Source organism: Lentinus tigrinus (assembly GCF_003813185.1).
Source record: "Lentinus tigrinus ALCF2SS1-7 unplaced genomic scaffold L226scaffold_11, whole genome shotgun sequence".
Taxonomy (NCBI): Eukaryota; Fungi; Basidiomycota; class Agaricomycetes; order Polyporales; family Polyporaceae; genus Lentinus; species Lentinus tigrinus.
In genome coordinates, this window is record NW_027137920.1 from 372731 (window position 1) to 392589 (window position 19859).

The 19859-nt window shown below is 56.6% G+C and overlaps 5 protein-coding genes across 5 annotated transcripts; 3 read left to right on the forward strand and 2 right to left on the reverse strand.

The window, feature by feature from the left end:
- Positions 1-405: 405 nt before the first annotated feature.
- Positions 406-4055, reverse strand: L226DRAFT_570819 (uncharacterized protein; the record flags this gene model as incomplete). The annotated part of the gene is made up of 2 exons (XM_067684475.1): positions 406-3513; positions 3564-4055. 2 exons carry the CDS (start codon positions 4053-4055, stop codon positions 406-408), a joined length of 3600 nt encoding a protein of 1199 aa, XP_067535729.1.
- Positions 4056-4522: 467 nt separating this feature from the next.
- L226DRAFT_507834 (Erg28-like protein) lies at positions 4523-5442 on the forward strand. Its single transcript, XM_067678148.1, has 5 exons — positions 4523-4574; positions 4632-4757; positions 4820-4910; positions 4976-5094; positions 5159-5442. Exons 1-5 carry the CDS (start codon positions 4547-4549, stop codon positions 5209-5211), a joined length of 417 nt encoding a protein of 138 aa, XP_067535730.1. The 5' UTR covers positions 4523-4546; the 3' UTR covers positions 5212-5442.
- A 3006-nt stretch (positions 5443-8448) lies between these two features.
- Positions 8449-11317, forward strand: L226DRAFT_507836 (uncharacterized protein). The gene is made up of 4 exons (XM_067678149.1): positions 8449-9191; positions 9255-9400; positions 9464-10798; positions 10863-11317. Exons 1-4 carry the CDS (start codon positions 8537-8539, stop codon positions 10935-10937), a joined length of 2211 nt encoding a protein of 736 aa, XP_067535731.1. The 5' UTR covers positions 8449-8536; the 3' UTR covers positions 10938-11317.
- Positions 11318-15537: 4220 nt separating this feature from the next.
- On the reverse strand, positions 15538-16012 carry L226DRAFT_570822 (uncharacterized protein; the record flags this gene model as incomplete). The annotated part of the gene is made up of 2 exons (XM_067684476.1): positions 15538-15822; positions 15896-16012. The coding sequence occupies 2 exons, from the start codon at positions 16010-16012 to the stop codon at positions 15538-15540; spliced, it is 402 nt and encodes a 133-aa protein (XP_067535732.1).
- A 723-nt stretch (positions 16013-16735) lies between these two features.
- Positions 16736-19504, forward strand: L226DRAFT_570823 (Calcium/proton exchanger; the record flags this gene model as incomplete). Its single annotated transcript, XM_067684477.1, has 19 exons — positions 16736-16988; positions 17038-17072; positions 17125-17182; positions 17239-17270; positions 17323-17397; positions 17449-17456; positions 17512-17530; positions 17590-17635; positions 17694-17720; positions 17782-17847; positions 17986-18122; positions 18182-18203; positions 18265-18599; positions 18673-18790; positions 18886-18962; positions 19029-19137; positions 19200-19236; positions 19333-19403; positions 19470-19504. 19 exons carry the CDS (start codon positions 16736-16738, stop codon positions 19502-19504), a joined length of 1560 nt encoding a protein of 519 aa, XP_067535733.1.
- Between the last annotated feature and the right edge of the window lie 355 nt (positions 19505-19859).

The window sequence follows — 19859 nt, forward strand, 5'->3', positions numbered from 1 at the left end:
ATGAGCAATGGGAAGCAGAAGCAATCAGGCCCGTGAAAGAGCCGGGGTAAGTGTAAGGTAGGGGGTATGTACAAGGTGCCGCAAGAGGTGTTGTGGGAGAAGCGGATCGGGAACAGAGAGTGTGAGCGGGAACGAGCGGGAGGATGAGCGAGAGGAGATGACATGGGCAAAGTAGAGCAATAAGGAGCGTGAGGGCCGCCTCTAAGGGCGGCGTAGCGGCAGCGTAGCTAATACGACATGACCGGGCGAGCCGGTTTGTTATAGACAACAGTAGCCTGCCAGAAATCCGTACCGTACAAAGGTGTGTTTGTCGAGAGATGAGGAGGTAGATACGCACAAGAAGTCGCAAGGAGCAAGAACGAAGACAAACCAAGAAATCTTCCATCCATTCAACCCAAAGCCAGTCTACCGCCCGAGCGGGAGCTGTCCAGGAGGCCGCGTTACCACGGGCGAGCTTGTCGCCGAACTTGTCGCATAGTCGCTCGTGATTCGCTTCATCCTGTCGCGCTCGGCCACGAGGTGCTGCATGAGCATCCCGTCGAACCGCTGGATCGACTCGCGCTGCACCTTGCGCCCACCCGGTGCCAGACGGTCACCCTCCGTATCCGGAGCCGTTGCCGGCCTCCTCCCCTTACTCTTCGTGATTGGAGCTGCGCTGCTCGCGGAGCTGACACTTGCCCGTCCGAACGACGTGCCTGGGGCGATCGGCGAGCTTGGCATGGCACCGATAGGGAGGAGAGGCGAGTTGGGGACGTTCACGATGCCCTTGCCCTTGCCCTTACTCTTGAACGGCGACCGTGACGATGAGAACGAGCGCCTACCAAGGTCGGCGACGTTGCCAATCGGCTTCTTGCGGTCGTAATTGTACTGAGGTAGGGGCTCCTGGGGGGAGGAGAAGTGGGACACCGGCGAGAGCTGCGGCGTAGAGTGGTTTCCAAGACGCATGATCGACGGCCGCGCACTTGAGCTAGATGCACGGTTGGAAATTGCCTGAGTTCGTGGCTCGACGAATACCCGAGTGACTTCGACACGTTCTGGAACGCTATGGACCGAAGGCGGGTTGGAGCGGAGTGTCCTTGGCGACTCACCAGGCGGACCGTGGTTGAAGCGGCTGCGCGCGTTCTCGTCGTTGAGCGACAATTCGTCCTCCGACTCGCTCTCATCAGAGGTGTCGAGGTCATCCATCGCGTTGTGGATGGACTGGATCCGATCGAAGAAGTCGGTCGGAGAAGCCGGCGCCGGCGCCGAGTGGATGACGGGGGGCTGGTACCCGCTCGGGATGGACAACGAGAGTGGGCTTCCCAGACCCCGCCGCGCAGCGAGCGGGGAGGACGAAGCCTGTGAGGAAGAGAACGAGGAGTTGCCAAACGCGTCTTGCGCGGGGCTGTGCTCGGAAACCACAGGCGACCGTTTGGAGGCGCTGCGACTCCTAGAAGAGCGTGAGTTGTAGGTGGATGTAGAGGGACGGTGGGTGGGGCGGACAGCAGGCGGACGGGGAGGAATAGGAAGCTCATTTGGGCGGACAGAGGAGGAAACGCGGGGAGGAGGAGTGGTGCCGACAGCGCTGTGAGGCGTCACAGGAGGCGGCGGTATGGGGATTTCTTGCGCCAAAGGCTCCGGATGAGACGCAACGCTTCTCCGTGACATAACAGATGGTGGTCGACAACTGCCGAAGACCGCGTCGCGGAACGCAGACGCCGTAGGCGATGGCATAGAATACTCGGAGACCGATACAGATATCGAGGGGCGTTCGGAGGGCAGAGACAACGTCATGGACGGTCGTGCACCAGTCTGTTCTACGTCCGTCTCCATAGGCGTTCTGAACGACATGCTATCGCTCGAATACCTGGAGTCGCTTCCTGTCCGTGACCTACTCGTTGACGAGAATGAAGGCATGCCCGCCAAATCCCGTGAATCCGGCGAGATACCTCGTTTGCCGGACTGATACCCAGGCAATGGTGGAGGCGATAGCGATAACATTGCTCTCTGTCGTTGAGCCTCCTCGGCACCAGAGAGACCAGGTGTGGAAGTGGCTTTCCGAACGGTGTGGTAGGACGCTGATGACGACGCAGGGGAAGGACCATCGAAGTTCGCGGCTGGGTCTGACAGATCCGGTTGCGACAATGAGTACAGGGGATTGACAAGCTGCTTGCGCGGTGCAGGAGCTAGCGGTAGCGGCATATACGCCGGGGTCTCCGCACGAGCGGGCGTTGCATCGGTCATCACCGGGTGCTCGATAGCCTTTGGCGACTTCTCCCCCGACGACATGCTGCTCTTGACAGGCAGCGATTGTCCATCCAGAGGTGACTGCGGCGGGCTCTCGGACGACTCCGTGCGAATGTCCAAATCCTCGAGTATCCGCTGGCCAACCTTGGGCTTCTGGGCTTCCAACATGGCCGGCGTCGGGAAGGTCGCTTCCGACTGAGGCGGTGGAGACGCGGGTGGTTGTGCGGGATTGCTCGATATTGAAGAGGAGAAGGAGTGATCTGGCGTATTACCAAGCGAGTGACTGACAGCTTCTCTCAACAGCTCCTTCCTCCAGGAATCTTCCTCTGAGCTGATAGACCAAATCCCAGGACTTCCAGGAACCAACCTATCCGCGAGTACAGCAGCACCAACAGAATCTTGAGGACCCAAGCCATAGACAGCAGATGCTTGGACAGCGAAGATCGAATCCGCGGAAGGCGGCGGCAGGTCGACAGCATCTGTTGGATCAATGACGTCGTCCAGGTATCGATCTCTGGGGGTAGACTGGCTCCTGGTCTTCCTAGGACCTGCTTTCCGTAGTTCCTTCTCCGCTTCCTTTGCTGCGGTCTCAAGGTCGTCCATCCGTTCACGCAGGACCACGACCCTGCTGGCCGGCGGAGGTGGCGGCTGGGATGCAGCAGGTACAGTGATCTGGGACGGCTGTGAACGAAGGAGTAGTCCAGAGGCGGTTGGTGTGTCAGAGGTGGTACGGAGAATAGGCCCGGTGCTGTCAACCGCAGGCGGACTGCCGGGGACGGGAGAAGTAGGCTTCGACTTCGACTTCCCTATCCGGAAGAAGTCTAAGAAACCTGTGTTCCCAGGCTTAGTCCTTTTTGACGGTTCCTGGGCATGTGGGGACAATGCGTTGGGAGTGGGTTTCGCATGGGCTGGTGGGAGGAAGTAGCTGTTGTTCAGCAGCAAACGGAGGCGGTTCGAGACGTCGTCCGGGTCGAAGTCTGGGTGCTCGGGGGTTACGATCTCAGGGTAGGACATGTCTGCCTCAAACTGGTCGTCGGTGTATGGCATCGACGACTCTGTCCGTGTACCGGCTGATGTCGACGCTGGATAGACCGACGACGACGTACCAGAAACCTGGGTCATCAACGAATCGCGAGGATTGCGTGATACACCAGCCGTTATTGGCACAGGAGGAACCTCTCCAAAGCCGTACGGCGTCTGGGGGCTTGGTTGTGAGGAGCAGTCGGAGGGAGAGTTTTGTCGGAAGGACTGGCGCGGGAGGCTGAGGCCACGCAGCCTTGCCTTTGCCTAGAAGATAGGTGAGCATACACGGAGCCGAAGAAGGGCCCAAGACGCACCCCTTTGAGAGAGCCGTTGTCTGACTTTGCCTGCCGTCCCCGACCGTGCTCGGACTGCGACGGGTCCCTCACGTCCAGCGCACTCCATGACCTAGCCATCGGCGGCATCTCCGGGTGCAGCCCCTCGGCTGGCGGTCGCGTCTCTGGCCCAATTGTCCGCGACCTGCGCCGCGTCTTCTTCACCTCCTGCTTCTCCCTCGGCGTCATCTCCTCGGGCTCGTCGTGGACGAGCGTGGGCACCGGCGGCGCATCGTCGAGGTCCAGGAAACTTTCGCCCGCGTCGGACTCGTACTTGCTGCTGCCCGCCGGGGGCCCTTGACTCCGCCCACGTTTTGTGGAGGCGAGAGAGCGTGTCCGAGTGCGCGACCGTCGCTGGAGACCCGCGCCTGAGGACGAAGCGACGCTACAGCTGGAACTCGCGATCGAATCTGAGCGAGCGAACGGATGGGGGCGGGACAGGGAGGGCTCGACAGAGGCCGTCGAGGGGACCATGGAGTGCTCGACGTTGCATGCGACGACGGGGTGAACCGAGGTTCGTTGTCGAGCACGACGGTGAAGTTAGTCAAAATACGCGCCTTCGCTCTCCCACACTGGCACCGGTAGGACCCCGGCACAGTACGCTAGAAGGCGTCTACTTACTGATGGCGGCGCCCCGGCTCCCGGTGGCAAATTCCCCGTCTCAGTTTCGTCCCTTTTACGCCACGGTAGTCAGGCAGGAGACAGCTGCACAGATTGCGGCGACATAAAGATACGCTCTGCCATAAATTCTGAGAATGCTGGATGCCTTTGATGAAAGGAGGAACCAAGTCCGTTGAAGGTCAAACGGCTGCTCGGACGACAAGACGCGTACAAACGCCCAGGTCCATCGAGGTCTCGGAAGCAGAAGTGGTGCCAGAGGTCCTCGAGGGGGCCGCCCTCTCCGCTTTTGGACTTGTAAGTTCGACGTCGCGGCCGTTGACCACCTCCTCCACAGTCCACTCACCATGGCTATCCTCGACGTCGTATCTCCATGTAAGCGTGCATGTATTGTGCTTTCGCTCTGCAGCCGATCTGACGAGGGCCCTTCAGACCTCCCGCAGGGTCCCGGATACTTGCCAGCGTGGCTACTATTCGTGGCGGTCACTGCTGCAATAAACACCGTTTCCAACATGACAAGTCTTACCTTCTCGCGGAAGCTGTACAAAGATGCGTTTGGTACGTCTCTCGTGCCCATCATTCCAGTTACGAGCGGACGGTGCTGAGCGTCCATCTTCCAGTGAACCCCGTTCAGGCGCGAACATTTGGCATATGGACGCTTACGTCAGCAGCAATCCGCTTCTATGCCGCCTACAACATCAACAACAAGCAGTAAGTGTCGGCCCATGTATTGCCCGCTCCTAAAAAACACACAAACTCACCCTTGGCGCAAACAGAGTGTATGACCTAGCCCTTTTCTCATACCTGTTTGCACTCCTCCACTTTGGCACGGAGCTTGTCGTCTACCGGAGCGTGAAGATCGCAGCTCCCGTCTTCAGCCCAGTTGTTGTCGCGTGTGAGTCTCCCCATCATAGTTCAATGCGGGACGCACATGCAGTGGCTGACTTCTTTACCCTCAGCGTCATCGCTGATCTGGATGTTCACTCAGTACAACTTTTACGTGCAGGCATGATGATCTGCATCGACTACCCCCAAAAGAACCGTGTTCACGTACGCTATTCCATGGTCTATTTGTGGTTCTGGCCGCTATACATATCTCTGTTGCATGCGACACGAAACATCCCTACCTGGACGTGCCCGGTACCTCGAGAAGTGACGGCACGTCGGCATTCATGCAGGACAGCCACACAAACAGCCTGGCGCAAGGGTGCGTGGCTTTTCTGGGCCATCACTGGGAAAACACACGAGAGGGTGTATTGTATGTGTAAACCCACCAATACTCTCCTTCCGCTCGCACCCTGTCGGGCGGACTGTGCGAGCGCGCTACATTCTTGAGGCCTAAGGTCTCTTTCCATCGAGGACTTGACGGATCCTACGATGTGTTGCATGCTCACATAACCCAGACCGATCCTCCAAGCACACGTGTGCGAATGCACGGTGCCCCCTGTCAAGAGAAACTTGTAGTGAGGTAAGAGCGGCGGCGGCGCACTACCTTCGCAACCTGCCAGTCCAGACCAAGTATTGCGGCGCACGATCCTCGCAAGCCAGTATGTACGTCAAGATGACCACCATCCACGCATACACGGACTCACCCCGCTTCGGACGCACGCCATCCATGGCGACATCTTGTTGGTCGGCCGAGCCGCTCAGGACTCACACAAAGGATTGCGTTTGTGCACGTTGCTCCGTTGCCTTCTCGCCTTCGGGCGCACGCCATCCGCTGTGGGGTCGCGAAGACGCTCCGGAGATTCGAAGTGAATTCCATCCGCTCAGCCTGTCCTATTGACAATATAGAAGCACAACGACGCGAGCAGCCTCAGGGTTTCGTCTTCTCATGGCACCTTAGCCGCTGTGTATGTGTGGGCCGGACGAAGCTCCGGTGGTCAGCAGACAGTTCTTGATCTTTTTATTCCGTCAGGGGCGAACCGTATACCTGTGACATCTTATTCGGAGGACTAGGGCACGCGCACGTCGATGCTCCTAATAGTACTGAATATGCAGGCACAATGGGTCAAGTGCGTCCACCACGCAGCAAGACATGGAAGAGGAAAGGCGAGGCCAAGCAGGCATCTCGGAAGTAGATGTACCAAACATACATCACTCAATAGTGACAAGACAAGGTACCTACGTAACCGACAACGTGACTATGTTAGTGAGTCCTTCGTTATGTTGGGGATGGTCATTGGATGATGATCGATCGACCGCACAAGAGCACGACCGTGCCTCTACAGTATCCCTTGCCTCTTGCAAGTCGGTTGCGAGGTCGATTGTCCCCAAGATTGTTTGCGAAGACTCTAGTTGGGGTTGGTGGCTAGTCTCCATGCATGTGGCATATGTGCCACATATTTTGATTCCCTCAAACAGTTCGAATGACAGGTACGCTCTCGCATTCATCCATGACTATAGCCGCTTGCATTACGCTCTCCTCACAGCCTGTTGCGCCCCCGCCTTATCCGTAAGACCAGATCTCGACTGAACTGACGTCGCTGTGGACCACGGCGTCCTCCGGACGAGGGATCGCTGCACAGGCTGTCAGTTCGATCGCTCCACTAGCTAGATCTCTGGCTGTATGCTGAAGACGCTAGTAGGCATCGGCGCATGCGACCGACCGTCGTTGCTTGGGTGTTCCTTCCGTGTCGGCCCTAGCATCCGTCAGCGAGTACATAGTGTAGCAGATCTATACTGGACACCCGTTCGACGGATAATGTCCTCGGCTGGTACTACATACAATCACATGGTATCGACGGTCTTGGCTGCCCAGCACAATGCTTCAACGACGTTCCGAGAGCGTGCAGTTGCTGTTCGAGGCTTCAACAATATATCTGCTGACGTCTAGCGTCTGCTGCTCCCCACTGTATCACTTGTTGAGTAGGATATATTGATCTTCATGCGTAAGGAGGCTACTGTCGGGATCTCTAAAATTGAGCTCGACCACGAGACCTCCCTAAGAGAGGAGAAACCTCCTTTCAGCCTGCACGCAGCACCACCCTAGACACAAGTACGAACATTGACGTTCAGTTCTATAACTTGCGAGACGCATTCTTAGACCCGCATGCGCCCAGAATATCCGAGCTTTGCGGATGCGTGGTGGCGTGTGGTCCGAGACACGTTCCCATTCAAAAAACGAACGCATGTCCTTGCTCCAAAGATATCTGACATGGAGGTCTGGTCTGGGTTGAGTGATATTTTAGAGATGATTCTCCCGTGCCGATGGGGGTTAGCTTGTGCTGAGTCCGCATTTCAGCCGTCTGTGCCGGACAAACTCCTCGCCCCATGTCTCCGTTCTCTCGTCTCCATTGAGGCGAGAAGGCACGACAAAGGTACCGTAACCTGGGTGGTGAAACTTAGCATGGCAGGGGAGGCACCAATGGGACGGTGTACACGGACAGGCGGCATGTGGTTCCTTCCCCAGCTCATCAGCGTGTCCCATGATGATGCAAGAGCGCATCAGCCCTCACGCAAGGAGACGAAACGGACGCTTATGGCCTTGTTTGAAGCTCACACAGGAACCCACCGCTGAACCGGTGAAGGCGACAAGAGGGCACCATCATCACACGGACACCGAGCCGGATGTAGCTCGAGGCGATCTCGACTGGACTGCTGACCTTCGCAAGGGTGCGGATGAACGTTCGTTGGCTCTCCGCAAGCTTCGACCGATGGCCCATTCGCGAAGAAGAGAGCCGAGTCCGCAAAACGCGGCCGGAATGCGGCCGAGGGTACCGGTGCGGTGGTGGTTTCCCCAACGTTCGCTGAGCATCGGACGACGGAGGTGGGCTTGCATTCGGAGGCGTCTTACATACAAGAGAGGGCGGATTTCTGTTCAGCGTTACTCCGTGTGTCCGAGCTTACGAGTCCAATGGATCATGACGGACGCGGAGCAAGCAATATGACTGCCTCACGTGTGCGGGGGAGCGCATGGCCCTAGCGCGTTGAGCGGGAGAATGATTTCGCTGAGACGAGGGTGCGAGGAGGACGTGGCGGACTACTGCGGTCGCGCGAAAGACGCAAAAGCTTAACTCATGGGCGGAATTGTTTGCCGAGAGAGAGAAGCCTGCGTGCGAAGGGGAAGGAGGAGTACGGCAGGACGGAGTCGAGGATCAGGAGACTATAGACGCCCGCACCAGCCACCGCGTCGCCTGTGCGATCGTTCTCGGCGATGTCGCAAACTTCATTGCGGGTCACGACCCTCCTTCCCCACATTCGCCATGACTCCCTATATAATGCCCCCCGGTCTCCTCCTGCCCCGCCCTGACTCAGGCCTCTTCGCTGCCACCCGTCCTCCCGTGTCCCTCACCGCCAACAACTCATAGTATTGTTCTTCCGCTGCAGCCCGTACAATGTCTTCGGAGCTGTCCGTTGTTGACCAGTTCCCTCCGGAGTTGCTTTCAGTGATCTGCGCGTACGTATACGCGTCTGGTCTGTCCCCTCCGACGTGTTCTCTCGACCCCCATCTCTGCTCTGACCACCCCGGCACCCCGATCGGCCTCCCCTCATCCTACCCCTCCGCGTACTGGCCTGAAGCTGTCGTCCGTCGAACGCTCGCCAGTCTCTGTCAAGTCAACCAAGCATGGTACGAAGCCGCCAAGCCGTGGCTCTGGCGAAAGGTGGAGATCCGCCTTCCGCGCAGCTGGCTATCCATCGTGGAGGAGGTAGCGGGCGGAGACGATGAAGAGGCGAACGAGGAGCAAGCCGCGTTCATGGTCGGTCAAACGCTCCAGAAGGCCGAGACTGCGGCGCTCGCTGCACGCTCGCTGCTCGGCGAATGTTCCGGCAATGACGCCGCGGCGTCAGACCTCCACAGCAAAGTCATGGAGAGGCTCACCGGTCCAGACATCTCCATCCCGCCGGAGCTGCTCACGCCACCTGCTAGTCGCGACCCCAGTCCGAGACGCCTCCGGACAAAGAGCAAGTCGCCTGCGCGGTGGAAGCTCATGCGCTCGATCAGCGTCGCGGTGCAGGATGTCATGGAACGTGCTCATCCTGGGATTTACGGTACGTGTCGAACGTGTCTCTTCCCGTGCGTGTGAGTGCTAACAGCACTATGCCGTCATGCAGTACCGCCGCCTCACGATCCCCATCCCGGCCGTCTAGTGCAACACCTCGACTTTAACCACTTCCGCACCATCGGCATGCGACGATCAGTGGAGGAAGGTGTTAACAATCGCTTCGTCACTGGAGACCGGCTCGTAGCGGTACTGAAGGTACGCAGTTGATACAATCCTTTCGCGGGGTCTTCGCGGGCACGGCTGACGAATGTGGAACAGGAACTGCCAAATCTGCGGGTCTTCGGCGCTACGGAATACATGGACGGTGCTCTTACCTTCCCGGTGCTGAAGGAACTTCTGTTGCGCGGTTCCTCCTCGCGTGGTCGCGGCCGTCCTGCTCGCGGTCGTGACGTTGTTATTCCTGACCCCAATGACCCAGAGCAGGAGGACCTCGAGCGCCGGCGTGAGTGCAAGGATCTCGCGGCCATCGACATGACAGGTTGCGTCAGCGGGGTGTTCGTGAGCGCCTTGACGCAATTCGTGAACACATTCCTCCTCGACCGCTCTGATACCTCCAGCGACAGCGATGATGAGCGTGAGCGGCGCCGCCCTCGCTCCAGGAACCTTGTTCAGGAGGAGCCTCTGGTGTTCCCTGGGATGCGTCGCCTTGGACTGCGCGGCGTAAAGTCTATCCAGTCCCACATACTCGAGCCGCTCGTGCTCGCCTTCCCTCACCTGACCCATCTCGACCTGTCCTGCACTCGGATCTCACCCGAAGGCCTGGCTGCCCTTGGCGCGTCGGCGACCATCCGGCTCCAATCACTCGCGCTAGAACGTTGCAACTGGCTAACCGGCGAGAGTATCCGGGATTTCCTTGTAGGAGCGCCCGCTGCTGAGGACATCCGGGAACTGTCGCTCTACGGTGACTGGACGTATTCATCGCCTCTCGACGAGGAGCAGCTGCATGACATCCTGGCGGAGGCTCCATGCTTCAAGAGTGGACGGCTCGTCTACCTCGATCTCTCCAGCACCCCGCTGACGCGCGAGTTGCTCTTGGACATCTGCCCGCCACAGCCGCGCCTCCGTTCACTCGGACTGTCGCACATCCGGAATCTCGAGCTCACCGCCATTGTCCAATTCCTCACGGAGAAAGCAAACAAGGTCGAGGTGCTCACCCTTGTCACGTCAACTCCGGAGCTGGGATATGGCGACGCAGTCGTTTCTGCGCGCCAGGCGACGATCGCGCTTCATACGCAGCTCGTCCGTCCGCTGTGCACGCCACCGTTCTCGTTCAGCCTGACTTCAAAGCCGAAGACGGAAGAACCTCCTACACGGTTACGCGTCATCGAGCTTGCGCCACCGCTCCTCACTGGGCTAGGCGCGGGCGCGGGAACATGGAGGATCATCCGGAGCAAGGGCGGGCGCGGCTGGTACGTCGACACTGCCAGCGGATGGGTAGCACAACCGTCGGCCGACGGGGAGGAGGAGTTGAGGGGAAGTCTGCTGCGGCGAGACTTGGAACCCAACCATCCTTGGCGAGTCCAGTTGGAGGCGCTTGCTGATGCGAATGGTAACGTGAGCAGTGGTGTCGGCTGGCATGCGCGCAAGATGGAGGTAAGTGCTAGATGGCATCGATCCTTCTGTGGTACCAGTGGGAACTGATTGTGGCGATTGTTAGGTCTTGCACGGCGATGGTCTACTAGGCCGTGAGGCAGGCCTATATGGTGCAGTGTCCTTTGCATACCAAGGATGACCAGGCGCATACACGTTTCCGTTCAACGGCGGCCGTCGGTGCCAGTGTGCATCTCTGCTGTACTCTGTCCCGCTTTGAACGCTCTCTCCTCATCTTCCTCTTCGATCTATGGGACCGGCCTCTCCTAATTCTCGCATCTTCTGCTGTGCATTATACTAATTCGTCCACATGCGCTATCGCTCGTCGTCGTTCTCGCATCTCACTCGCCATCCCATGATTGCTTGGATACATCATACCATATCATCACTTACTCAATTCACAACAAAAAGGTCTCCGTTCTCGGTCGAAAGGGACAGCTGCTATCGCAATTCTTGTATTATATCATAACTATTGTTCCTAGGGACCCAAGCAACCAGTGCTACCGAATGCAGAACAATGACACTTCCTTTTATTTCACTGTTTCTTGCCGCTACGAACATTTGTGGCGGTGAAAAGTGTCTAGTTCGGACACAGGTGCATTCGAACGCAATGCCTTCTCGTCCTAGTCGACAGTCGAAGGATCGGGGAACAGGGAATGCCGCACGCTACTGCTCTTCTGAAGGCGATGACGCCAAGATGCTATGTTCGCGGGTTCTCTATGTATTGAGCACAGAGCGACTCATATGGGGGTCCTGTGCGCGAAGGTCCTCAGCGATACTGGCAAATTCTCCGATTGCACAGGTTACAGAACATCTTCCAAGAGAGAACCCTGGGGGGTCGGAGATAGAGCGCGGCAAGTACCGCCGGTACCGAAGCGTACCCAGATCCATATCTTCTCACCTCCCAGCCTTAACTGAGACTAAGTAGCTCTTGGCATACTACTGTATTCCACCAGCCGAATCAAGTCCACCACGTTCCGGGGAGCCTTCTCGGCAAAGAACACTAGGGCACGCCCATTACGGTATCTTCAATCGCACAGACTCGGACGTGGGTCCAAAACACGCATATCCGGTCCCGGCGTTTTGAATTTTCGCCCCTTGGTTATCTAGTGACTAGCCTCGCGGCTCCTCGAAGAGAAGCTTGCCGGGAGCGCGCATGTGGTCTGTATGGTCCACACTAAGGCACCGGCGTCGCGAAAGCCAGATATGCCGTTGTACTGATTGATACCCTCGCTCGAGCGTTCGCGGGATAGTGAACCACTAACGTGTTTCGCGAGGGTGTGAATAAGCGGGCGATCTTCTGCGATCCCCTAGACATCCTCCTATACAGTACACAGTATAGTGGGTGAGTATGATCATATCTCTTTTTGGCGGCGGAGCAGTTCTCGCACGAGATGACGTCGGCCCCTTGAATTCGAAATGCTACGTACTGAACGTTAACAACACCACGACACTTCTTGCTTGGCTGACCTCATAATCCACTATTCGCAGGTCATCGCTGGAGTCTACGTAGTTGCGCCAGAACATAGCTCACATAGAGAGGATTTGCACCCGAATACAGTGAGGCGCTGCTGCGCATGACTTGAGAGCCTCGCCCACTACAGTATCGATTCGGGTATAATTCGACCTGGAATGTCAGAAGAACCACGTCGAGCCGCGCATTTCGTGGGAGTCAGACGCACAGCCTCTTAAATAGAGGAAACGTCGATCCCTGGATCTGACCGTGACAGGGCGTGGGGCCCGGGATTCCCCAGACGCGTATTCTCGATCGAGGGCCAGGTCGTCGTTTGTTTCTTGAGGAGCTTGCTCTAGAGTCTGATTATCTGAACGTATTGGGCGGAGGCTTGAGTGCACGTCAGCACAGTAGCACTGGTTGGTAGGAGAGCTCGGAGGTCTCGATATCCGGTAGTATACCCGTAGTACCGACGGATGAGACGGCTATGTCGAGCAACACGATCCGGCACGAGTATGCGTGCAATGACCCAATTCCGAGCCGGACAGTGAAAGTTGACATTGCTTTCGGCCTTAATGCTCGAAGCTGCGTAGGCTGTCGGCCGTGTCGACATTCAACCGTCGCAGTAACGTTGGCCATAGACAGGAGAACCAGTGCTGACAGGTATCCACAACTGCTGCTTTCAGTCGTCATTGGGGATGCGCTTTCAACCGGAGAACAACGATGTGCCATAGTCCCTGGAGCTGTGCATGGAAGACTCGGTGTCATTGTGATAATGTACCCGAAGGACGCTAGCTGACGTACCTGCAGAGCTCTGAGCAAAATGACAAACGACCTCGGCATGTGCCCATTTCACCGCAGTGCGCAGCAAAAGAAGAGAAAACCGCCTCGGACGAATTTGGCACAGCATGTAAAGGGATTGTCGACGCTCGCAATGGGAGTGAGTCAGAAGTCGCGCGCGCGTATCGGACTAGGATCCGTGCGCCCCGACGGACCGAGGGCGGGGTCAATGCATGCGGCCGCGTTACGGTACAGGGTGAGTCGATTGTCGCTAGCGTAAACGGGGCCTTATGTATGTACTGCCTTCGGTCTCTGTCGGTACGGAGCCGTGCACGTAGTATGCGTGTTGGTTTCCGCTCTTTCGGGCTTCGCATGTAGGACCCAGGGTCGCATCGGTAAACGGCCGCGCGAGCACCCCACGGCGTGCAGGCTTGCAATTGTGCAGTGCACTACCTAGTCTGCGAGGCAGTGCGGGAGATAAGGACTGCAGCTCGCCATTGTGACCTACATCGATCACGAGGCCGCGAGGAGTCTAAAGGTAGATGATAGCTCTAGAGTTAATCTCCGTTCAAGAATGGGCATCTTCTTCACCACAGGAAAAGTGCTTACCGCAGGCGGAACTTGAGGACTTGGATTCGCATGGCCGCGGAACCCCACGCTGCGTCGGCAGAAGCCCGGGTAGCTGCAGGAGACGACCGAGCTGCAGGCTAGTTGACGTAACCCAATGAGATTCCCTGGTTGAAGTTCATGGTCGATGAGGTCGTGGCAGGAGAAATTTGCCACCGTTGAGAGCAGTGCGCTTGCGGACTTCGCAGTAGCGCGTGGGAGGTTTGGCTGCGACCCAGGCAGTCGGGGTGCCTGGAGGCTGCGTTGTGAGTTGCGCGTATAGATGCTAGCAATTGCTGGGCCCGCGACTCCCGGGACAGATTGGCGACGCCACAGCTATCCATGATAGGCATTTACAGAGGAAGACTTCGGAAGGGGTCGAATCAACTGTACCCCGCCAACGATCGGACCACAATGGAAGATGAATACAGGAGTTGGCGCAGGAATCTTGATGGATCGAGAGTATACGGCTGGAGAGTCTCTCAAGAAGGTGGAAAGAAGCCGAGGTAATGAGCAGAGAATGGCCGAAGGCGGCGAGAAGTAGGAGCTCGATTTGCGATGACATTGAGCGCCGCCCTACTGAGACCGATATCGAGGACTCGGTCCGTGCGTGCATAGCACCAGCAAAGCCTGCTTGTGCGCGGCAACGATCTTCACGTCCGCGGCATGAAAGACGGTGGATGGGGCGGAAGAGCGATATTGGCCTGGAGGGCCTCGGAGTATGGCGCCTCCAACGCCTTCCACGACACAGATGCATTCGGGACAAAACTCAGACTGGTGCCCCGAAGAAGCGGCGGCGATGCAGCTTTCTGATTCCTAGGTGCTGCGCAGCTGAATTCCCAGCTAATTGCGAGGGCGCGTACATATGGTGAGACGATAATGCGACAAAAAGACCCTGCATGAGGATTGTACTCACCTCACCCACAGGCAACACGTCGGAGCGGAGGGGCGCGGGAGTTGAACGTGAACGTTGAGCAACACAAGAATAGACGGTCCGAGCTCAGTCTCTCTAGCGACCCGGGGGAGTCGGCATTCTGCGGCGCGGGCGCGCCGCTCCTCCTAGTGTTGGCCTCTTGTCGAGAAAGGTTTAATCGCTATTGGAGAGAGAAGCATGGTGTGGCGATACTGGCCTGCGCCGTCCTCGATTGAGCTGGACGCCGTCGGGAAATATTGGGCGATTTACCCTAAGCGCCACCGATCAACGGGGAGGTTGACATCCCGTTCGTGGCAGGACCGCTCACATACAGACCCGAAACAACATGCTGCACAGGTTGTGACGGGTACCGGTAAGAGACTCGGCCTCGCGACTGTGAACCGGGTGTAGTTACTGGCGTCGGAGGCTCGGAAGCAGACGTGCCAATCGACTTCAAATGCTGTAGCTAAGGCGGAAAGGTTGAAACAGTACTCTTGCACATTAAATCGTGGTTCGGGAATGCACTTCGGCGCGTTGTAGGCCTCCGCTCCTGTCAATGGCAGGCTGTTGCAAGGACGGTAAGTAAATGCCTAGGTAGAAATCAGTAGTACTGGATCCGGCTGAGCAGCATTATGATTCACCCCACAACACCGTGGAATATGCCGATCCAGCCAACTAGTTACTAGACCGCTTTGTGGTCTAGAGCGGCATAGCTTGGGGACCATCTCAAAGAAGACACGGAGAGTCTTGTAGGGTTCTAGCGTACTTGCTCGCATTGCCATTGCCATCGAAGGGCGAGACATCGTGGATGCCACCTGCGTTGATTAGGGTCCTGCACGAAAGTCGGCGACTTTCTTACTAACAGTTGTTAACTCAGAGGCCCCAGCGAGCCTTTCTAACAGCGGTTACAAACCGTTATTAACCGGGGAGTTGATAACAGTCCAAAAGTTATTAACCGGTTACAATTCAGTGTTAATAACCGGGCGCTTGTCAGAAATTCCAGGTACGTCGTCCGCCTCCGAGTCCGCCTTGTCCTTCAATCTCCCACAGCTTCGACGACGAGAGGTCAAACAACCCGTACATGTCCTCGAAGCTGAAGTCCGAGGCCATGGGAGCAGTCTCGACAGAGTGCGAAGGCGCAGCCCTCGGGTCAACGTCGGCAGGCCAGTCCTCGAAGATGTCGTCGTTGGGGTGCAGCGGCTTCTCACGAGAAGCAAGGACGGAGGGGGTGAGCTTTGACCATCGGACAACTGGGTGCGTCCGAGGAGGAACACTCTCATCTTGTAGAGTAAGTATCACAAATTTAGAGTCAGAATCAAATGATGAGGCGGCGGAAATGAGGACGAACCTCGTTGAGATACCACTGCCGCACCTGTATCATGTTAGTGAGAGTCTTGACATCCTGCCGGTTCCGGATAGCGGAGTTATACCATGTGAAGTTCGATGCCGTCCTCTCGTCGGCCATAGAGTTGACCGTTGCCGCGTAAACTTGACGGCGAGAAGCTATCAAACTGTCAGTACGCTGATAGATCAGCGAGACGCCTGGCGTTCAGTACTGAGTAGTAGACCTGCGGAACTTTTCCACAATTCCTAACACGGTCAACAGAGACCTCTACTTTCCCACAGTTTATAACCTGGTTTAAAACAGTTTAAAAGGTACCTGTTAATAAGTAAGAGTTTCATGCAGGACCCTAGCGTTGATAGCTCGAACAAGGCCTGACAAAAATTGTGTATCATACCGGCTCGATTTCAATCACTGATGACCACCGACTCTCAAAATGATGAGTGGAGAGATATACTGTGCAGCAATTCTGGGTCGTCCGCACCTGTCGCCAGCTACGACTGAGATAACTGGGAAGCAAGATGACCATGGTCAACTCAATGCTACAGTCCGCAGCAGCCTGAGCGAGCGTCGCAAAGCAACCATATTGGTTGTGCGTGGGAATCTGGGTAAATATTGTTAATACCCTGAATCTGAGATCGAGCAGTAGCCAGGGGGTTGGGCGTCTGTTTGGGGCAGGGAGTGTTGTGAACTTGGCTGCGCTGCCCCCTCTGTATCCGACCCACTCCCTGCTCCCACCTATAAGAGGCTTATTCTTCCTGGCCCGCTAATTCCTTCCCCGGCCCTCGCCCATCTTTTGTGTCCCGTCATCTTCGGTTTCCGACTATCCTCGCGCCGCACAGCACCATGGATGAAGAACATTTCGCTGAAACACAAGCTGTGGCTGTCGGGAAGAAGACAACCTTCGACGCCTCTGTCACCCAGCCCTCCCGCAGGTCCACTATAAATACGACCACGAATCCTATAACGACAGTCACATCCCGGTCCTCCCAACGCTCAAATCCCCTCATCCTCCTCAGGCAGCTCACTATCCCCGAACACAAAGTGGGCAAACCTCCTTCGTTGATGCACGGAATCAAGGCTATCATTACGGGGTCATGTCGGTGCACGTCCACTCCCTACTCGACTTTTTTGCTCATCGTTTGCAGGGCTCAACGTTCTGCTTGTCTTCATACCCGTCTCGGTGCGTCGCCACCGCTCCATCCTATGACGCATCGCCTCACCTGTCTTTGTAGTGGGCATGTCGCCTCGCGTTGGAACGCACTGACAAGAATGACACCCTCACCTTCGTCTGTGGGTTTGAACACTCAGTCATTCTTGTATCATCTGCTCAGTTCAGCTCGCCGCAGTTGCCTTCCTCGCCATTATACCCCTGGCCAAGGTCAGTACCCGGTGGAATGACCGATGTCATCTCGTACTCATTGTCCTGATAGCTTCTCGCGTTCGCAACCGACGAACTCTCAATGCGTGTTGGACAGACGCTCGCAGGTCTAATGAACGCCACTCTGGTAAGTTTCCGCCACACGTCCCTCTTTGACATGCATTGACGAACTGCTCAGGGCAATGCGTACGTGGCCCGCAATCCCTCCGTCGAACTTCTCATGCTAACGGCTCATATATAGGGTTGAGTTGATTGTAGCGGTAAGTTCCCGGTACCGTACGAAGTTATCTGACATGTTGAGACACTTATTCGATGCCAGATCATTGCGCTCGTACATTGCCAAATCACAGTTGTGCAATCATCGCGTACGCATTTCCGTCGTCTCTGGGTAGTTCCGATCACTAACCCATAACGCCCATACAGTCGTTGGCTCGATCCTCAGTAACCTCCGTACGCAAGCGTCTACTCGACCACAATAGCCGCTCCTATACTAATTTGCCCTCACCTGCAGTGCTCGTACTCGGGATGTGCTTCTTCGCTGGAGGTACAAGGTTCTCGGAGCAGGGCTTTGGAATCAGTGCGTGTCATCATCGTCCTAGTCTACTGCGCTAGCGGCAAGGTGCGGGGCTGTACAGTTCGCTCACACGATCTTCCTTCCCTTCCATCCATTGCTCCCGATATCCGGCTATGCGTGGCTTGGCTTGACATCGCACAGGCGTGACGCAGCTCAACTCATCGCTGCTCATAATGGCTGTGATTGCTGTTCTGCTACCCGCTGCCTTCCACTTTGCTGCGGATACCGCAATTGCCGACCCCCAAGAAAGCAGCGACATTCTCGCACTCAGCCATGGGGTGAGTGGATATGTCATTGAATCTATGCCCTGCAACGCTGACGGTCACGACCTTATCAGGCCGCTATCATCCTTCTCTTCAGTGCGTCTCTCGTCCTACAGGATGACTTTGGACAGCCGCTAACATAAGCACACAATGACAGTCTATGGCTGTTTCCTCGTCTTTCAGCTGTTCTCACACAAGGACTTGTATGACGACAACCACGACAGGCCAAGTACCATCAACTACAAGAAGAAGGCGAAGAAGGCGAAGAAGGAGAAAGACTCCCAAGGCAGCAGTACAGCTGTCGCTAATGGCGAGCCCGCGACTGCCACAACCACCACTTTGAGCAGCGACTCCACGCACACGGAGACCGCGCTAGGCGAGGGAGACGTTGAGGCTAATGCTGCAGTTGCACACTCGGACGAGGAGGAGGAGGTTGAACAGCCTCAGATGAGCGTTCCGCTCACCATCGGCTTGTTGGTCGTCGTCACAGTGGTGAGTAGATGTTCTCGCCGTCTAGCCGATTCCGCGTGGTTCTTGTCTGTTCTGACACCGTGGTCTCCGACAGTTCGTCGCAGTGACTGCCGAGTTCCTTGTCGACTCCATCGACGGTCTCACAGACTCTGGGCACATTAGCAAGGAGTTCGTCGGCTTGATTCTCCTGCCCATCGTTGGTAACGCCGCAGGTACGCCTTTTCACTCCCTCTAGACCAGCGGGGATCCCGTCTTCTCCGTTCCGCTTGTCAGTCGGACTCACGCCGCTCCCTGTCTCCGCCCTTAGAACACGTCACGGCTGTCACGGTATCAGTAAAGGACAAGATCACGCTCTCGCTCGGTGTTGCGGTCGGTTCGAGTATCGTAAGTGTCGTGACACTGCCCGGTAATCCCGCCGGGATTGACATGCTGACGCGCCACCGTACACAGCAAATCGCATTGTTTGTGATTCCGTTCATCGTGACGCTCGGCTGGATTATCGGCAAACCCATGAGCCTGCTCTTTGATCCCTTCGAGTCTGTCGTGCTCTTCCTGTCTGGTACGTTTCCATCGTCCTGGCATGCACGGTTGATGTGCTGATTGCCGGTGCTTCTTTTCCAGTCATTGTTGTCAACTATACGGTGCAGGACGGCAAGAGGTGAGTGTTTACCACGTGTGGGGTGCAGGCCACGCGCTCGCCTCCGTTCCGCGCGATCTCCGTCCCGTCTACCGCGTTGCTAACGCATGTCCGTAGCAATTGGCTGGAGGGCATGGTCCTCATGTGTCTGTATGTCATCATCGCGGTCGTGTTCTGGTACTATCCAGGTGAGCGCTCCGCTATGCTGTGCTCGTCTCCTCTGACACCACTCACCCCCTCCTTCCGCGCTACAGGTGTCCAAGAACTTTCGACCGTGTTGACGTGCTGATATATCCCTCATACGATACGATCCATGCCTTCTCTGTTCCCGACTCGTTCACGTGATGATTATTCCAGGGGTAGCCGGGGTGCTCGCTCGTCGTAAATGGATACTGTATTTCTACGATCCTCTTTGCGCTATATCCTAGAAGTAGTAGGTCCCACTCGGAAAGGACGATTGCCTCAAATACTTCTGTCCGCTCTTTCTAGGGGGAGCATTTGCATTCGCACATTTGCACACCTTCCCATTGCCATTTTCACCCACACATTGCTCTAATTTCACTCATTACTTACTACGCCACGACTTATCTAGTTTGCCATTCATCAATGCATCATGACAGCGTACCGTACTTGTACACCGCCTT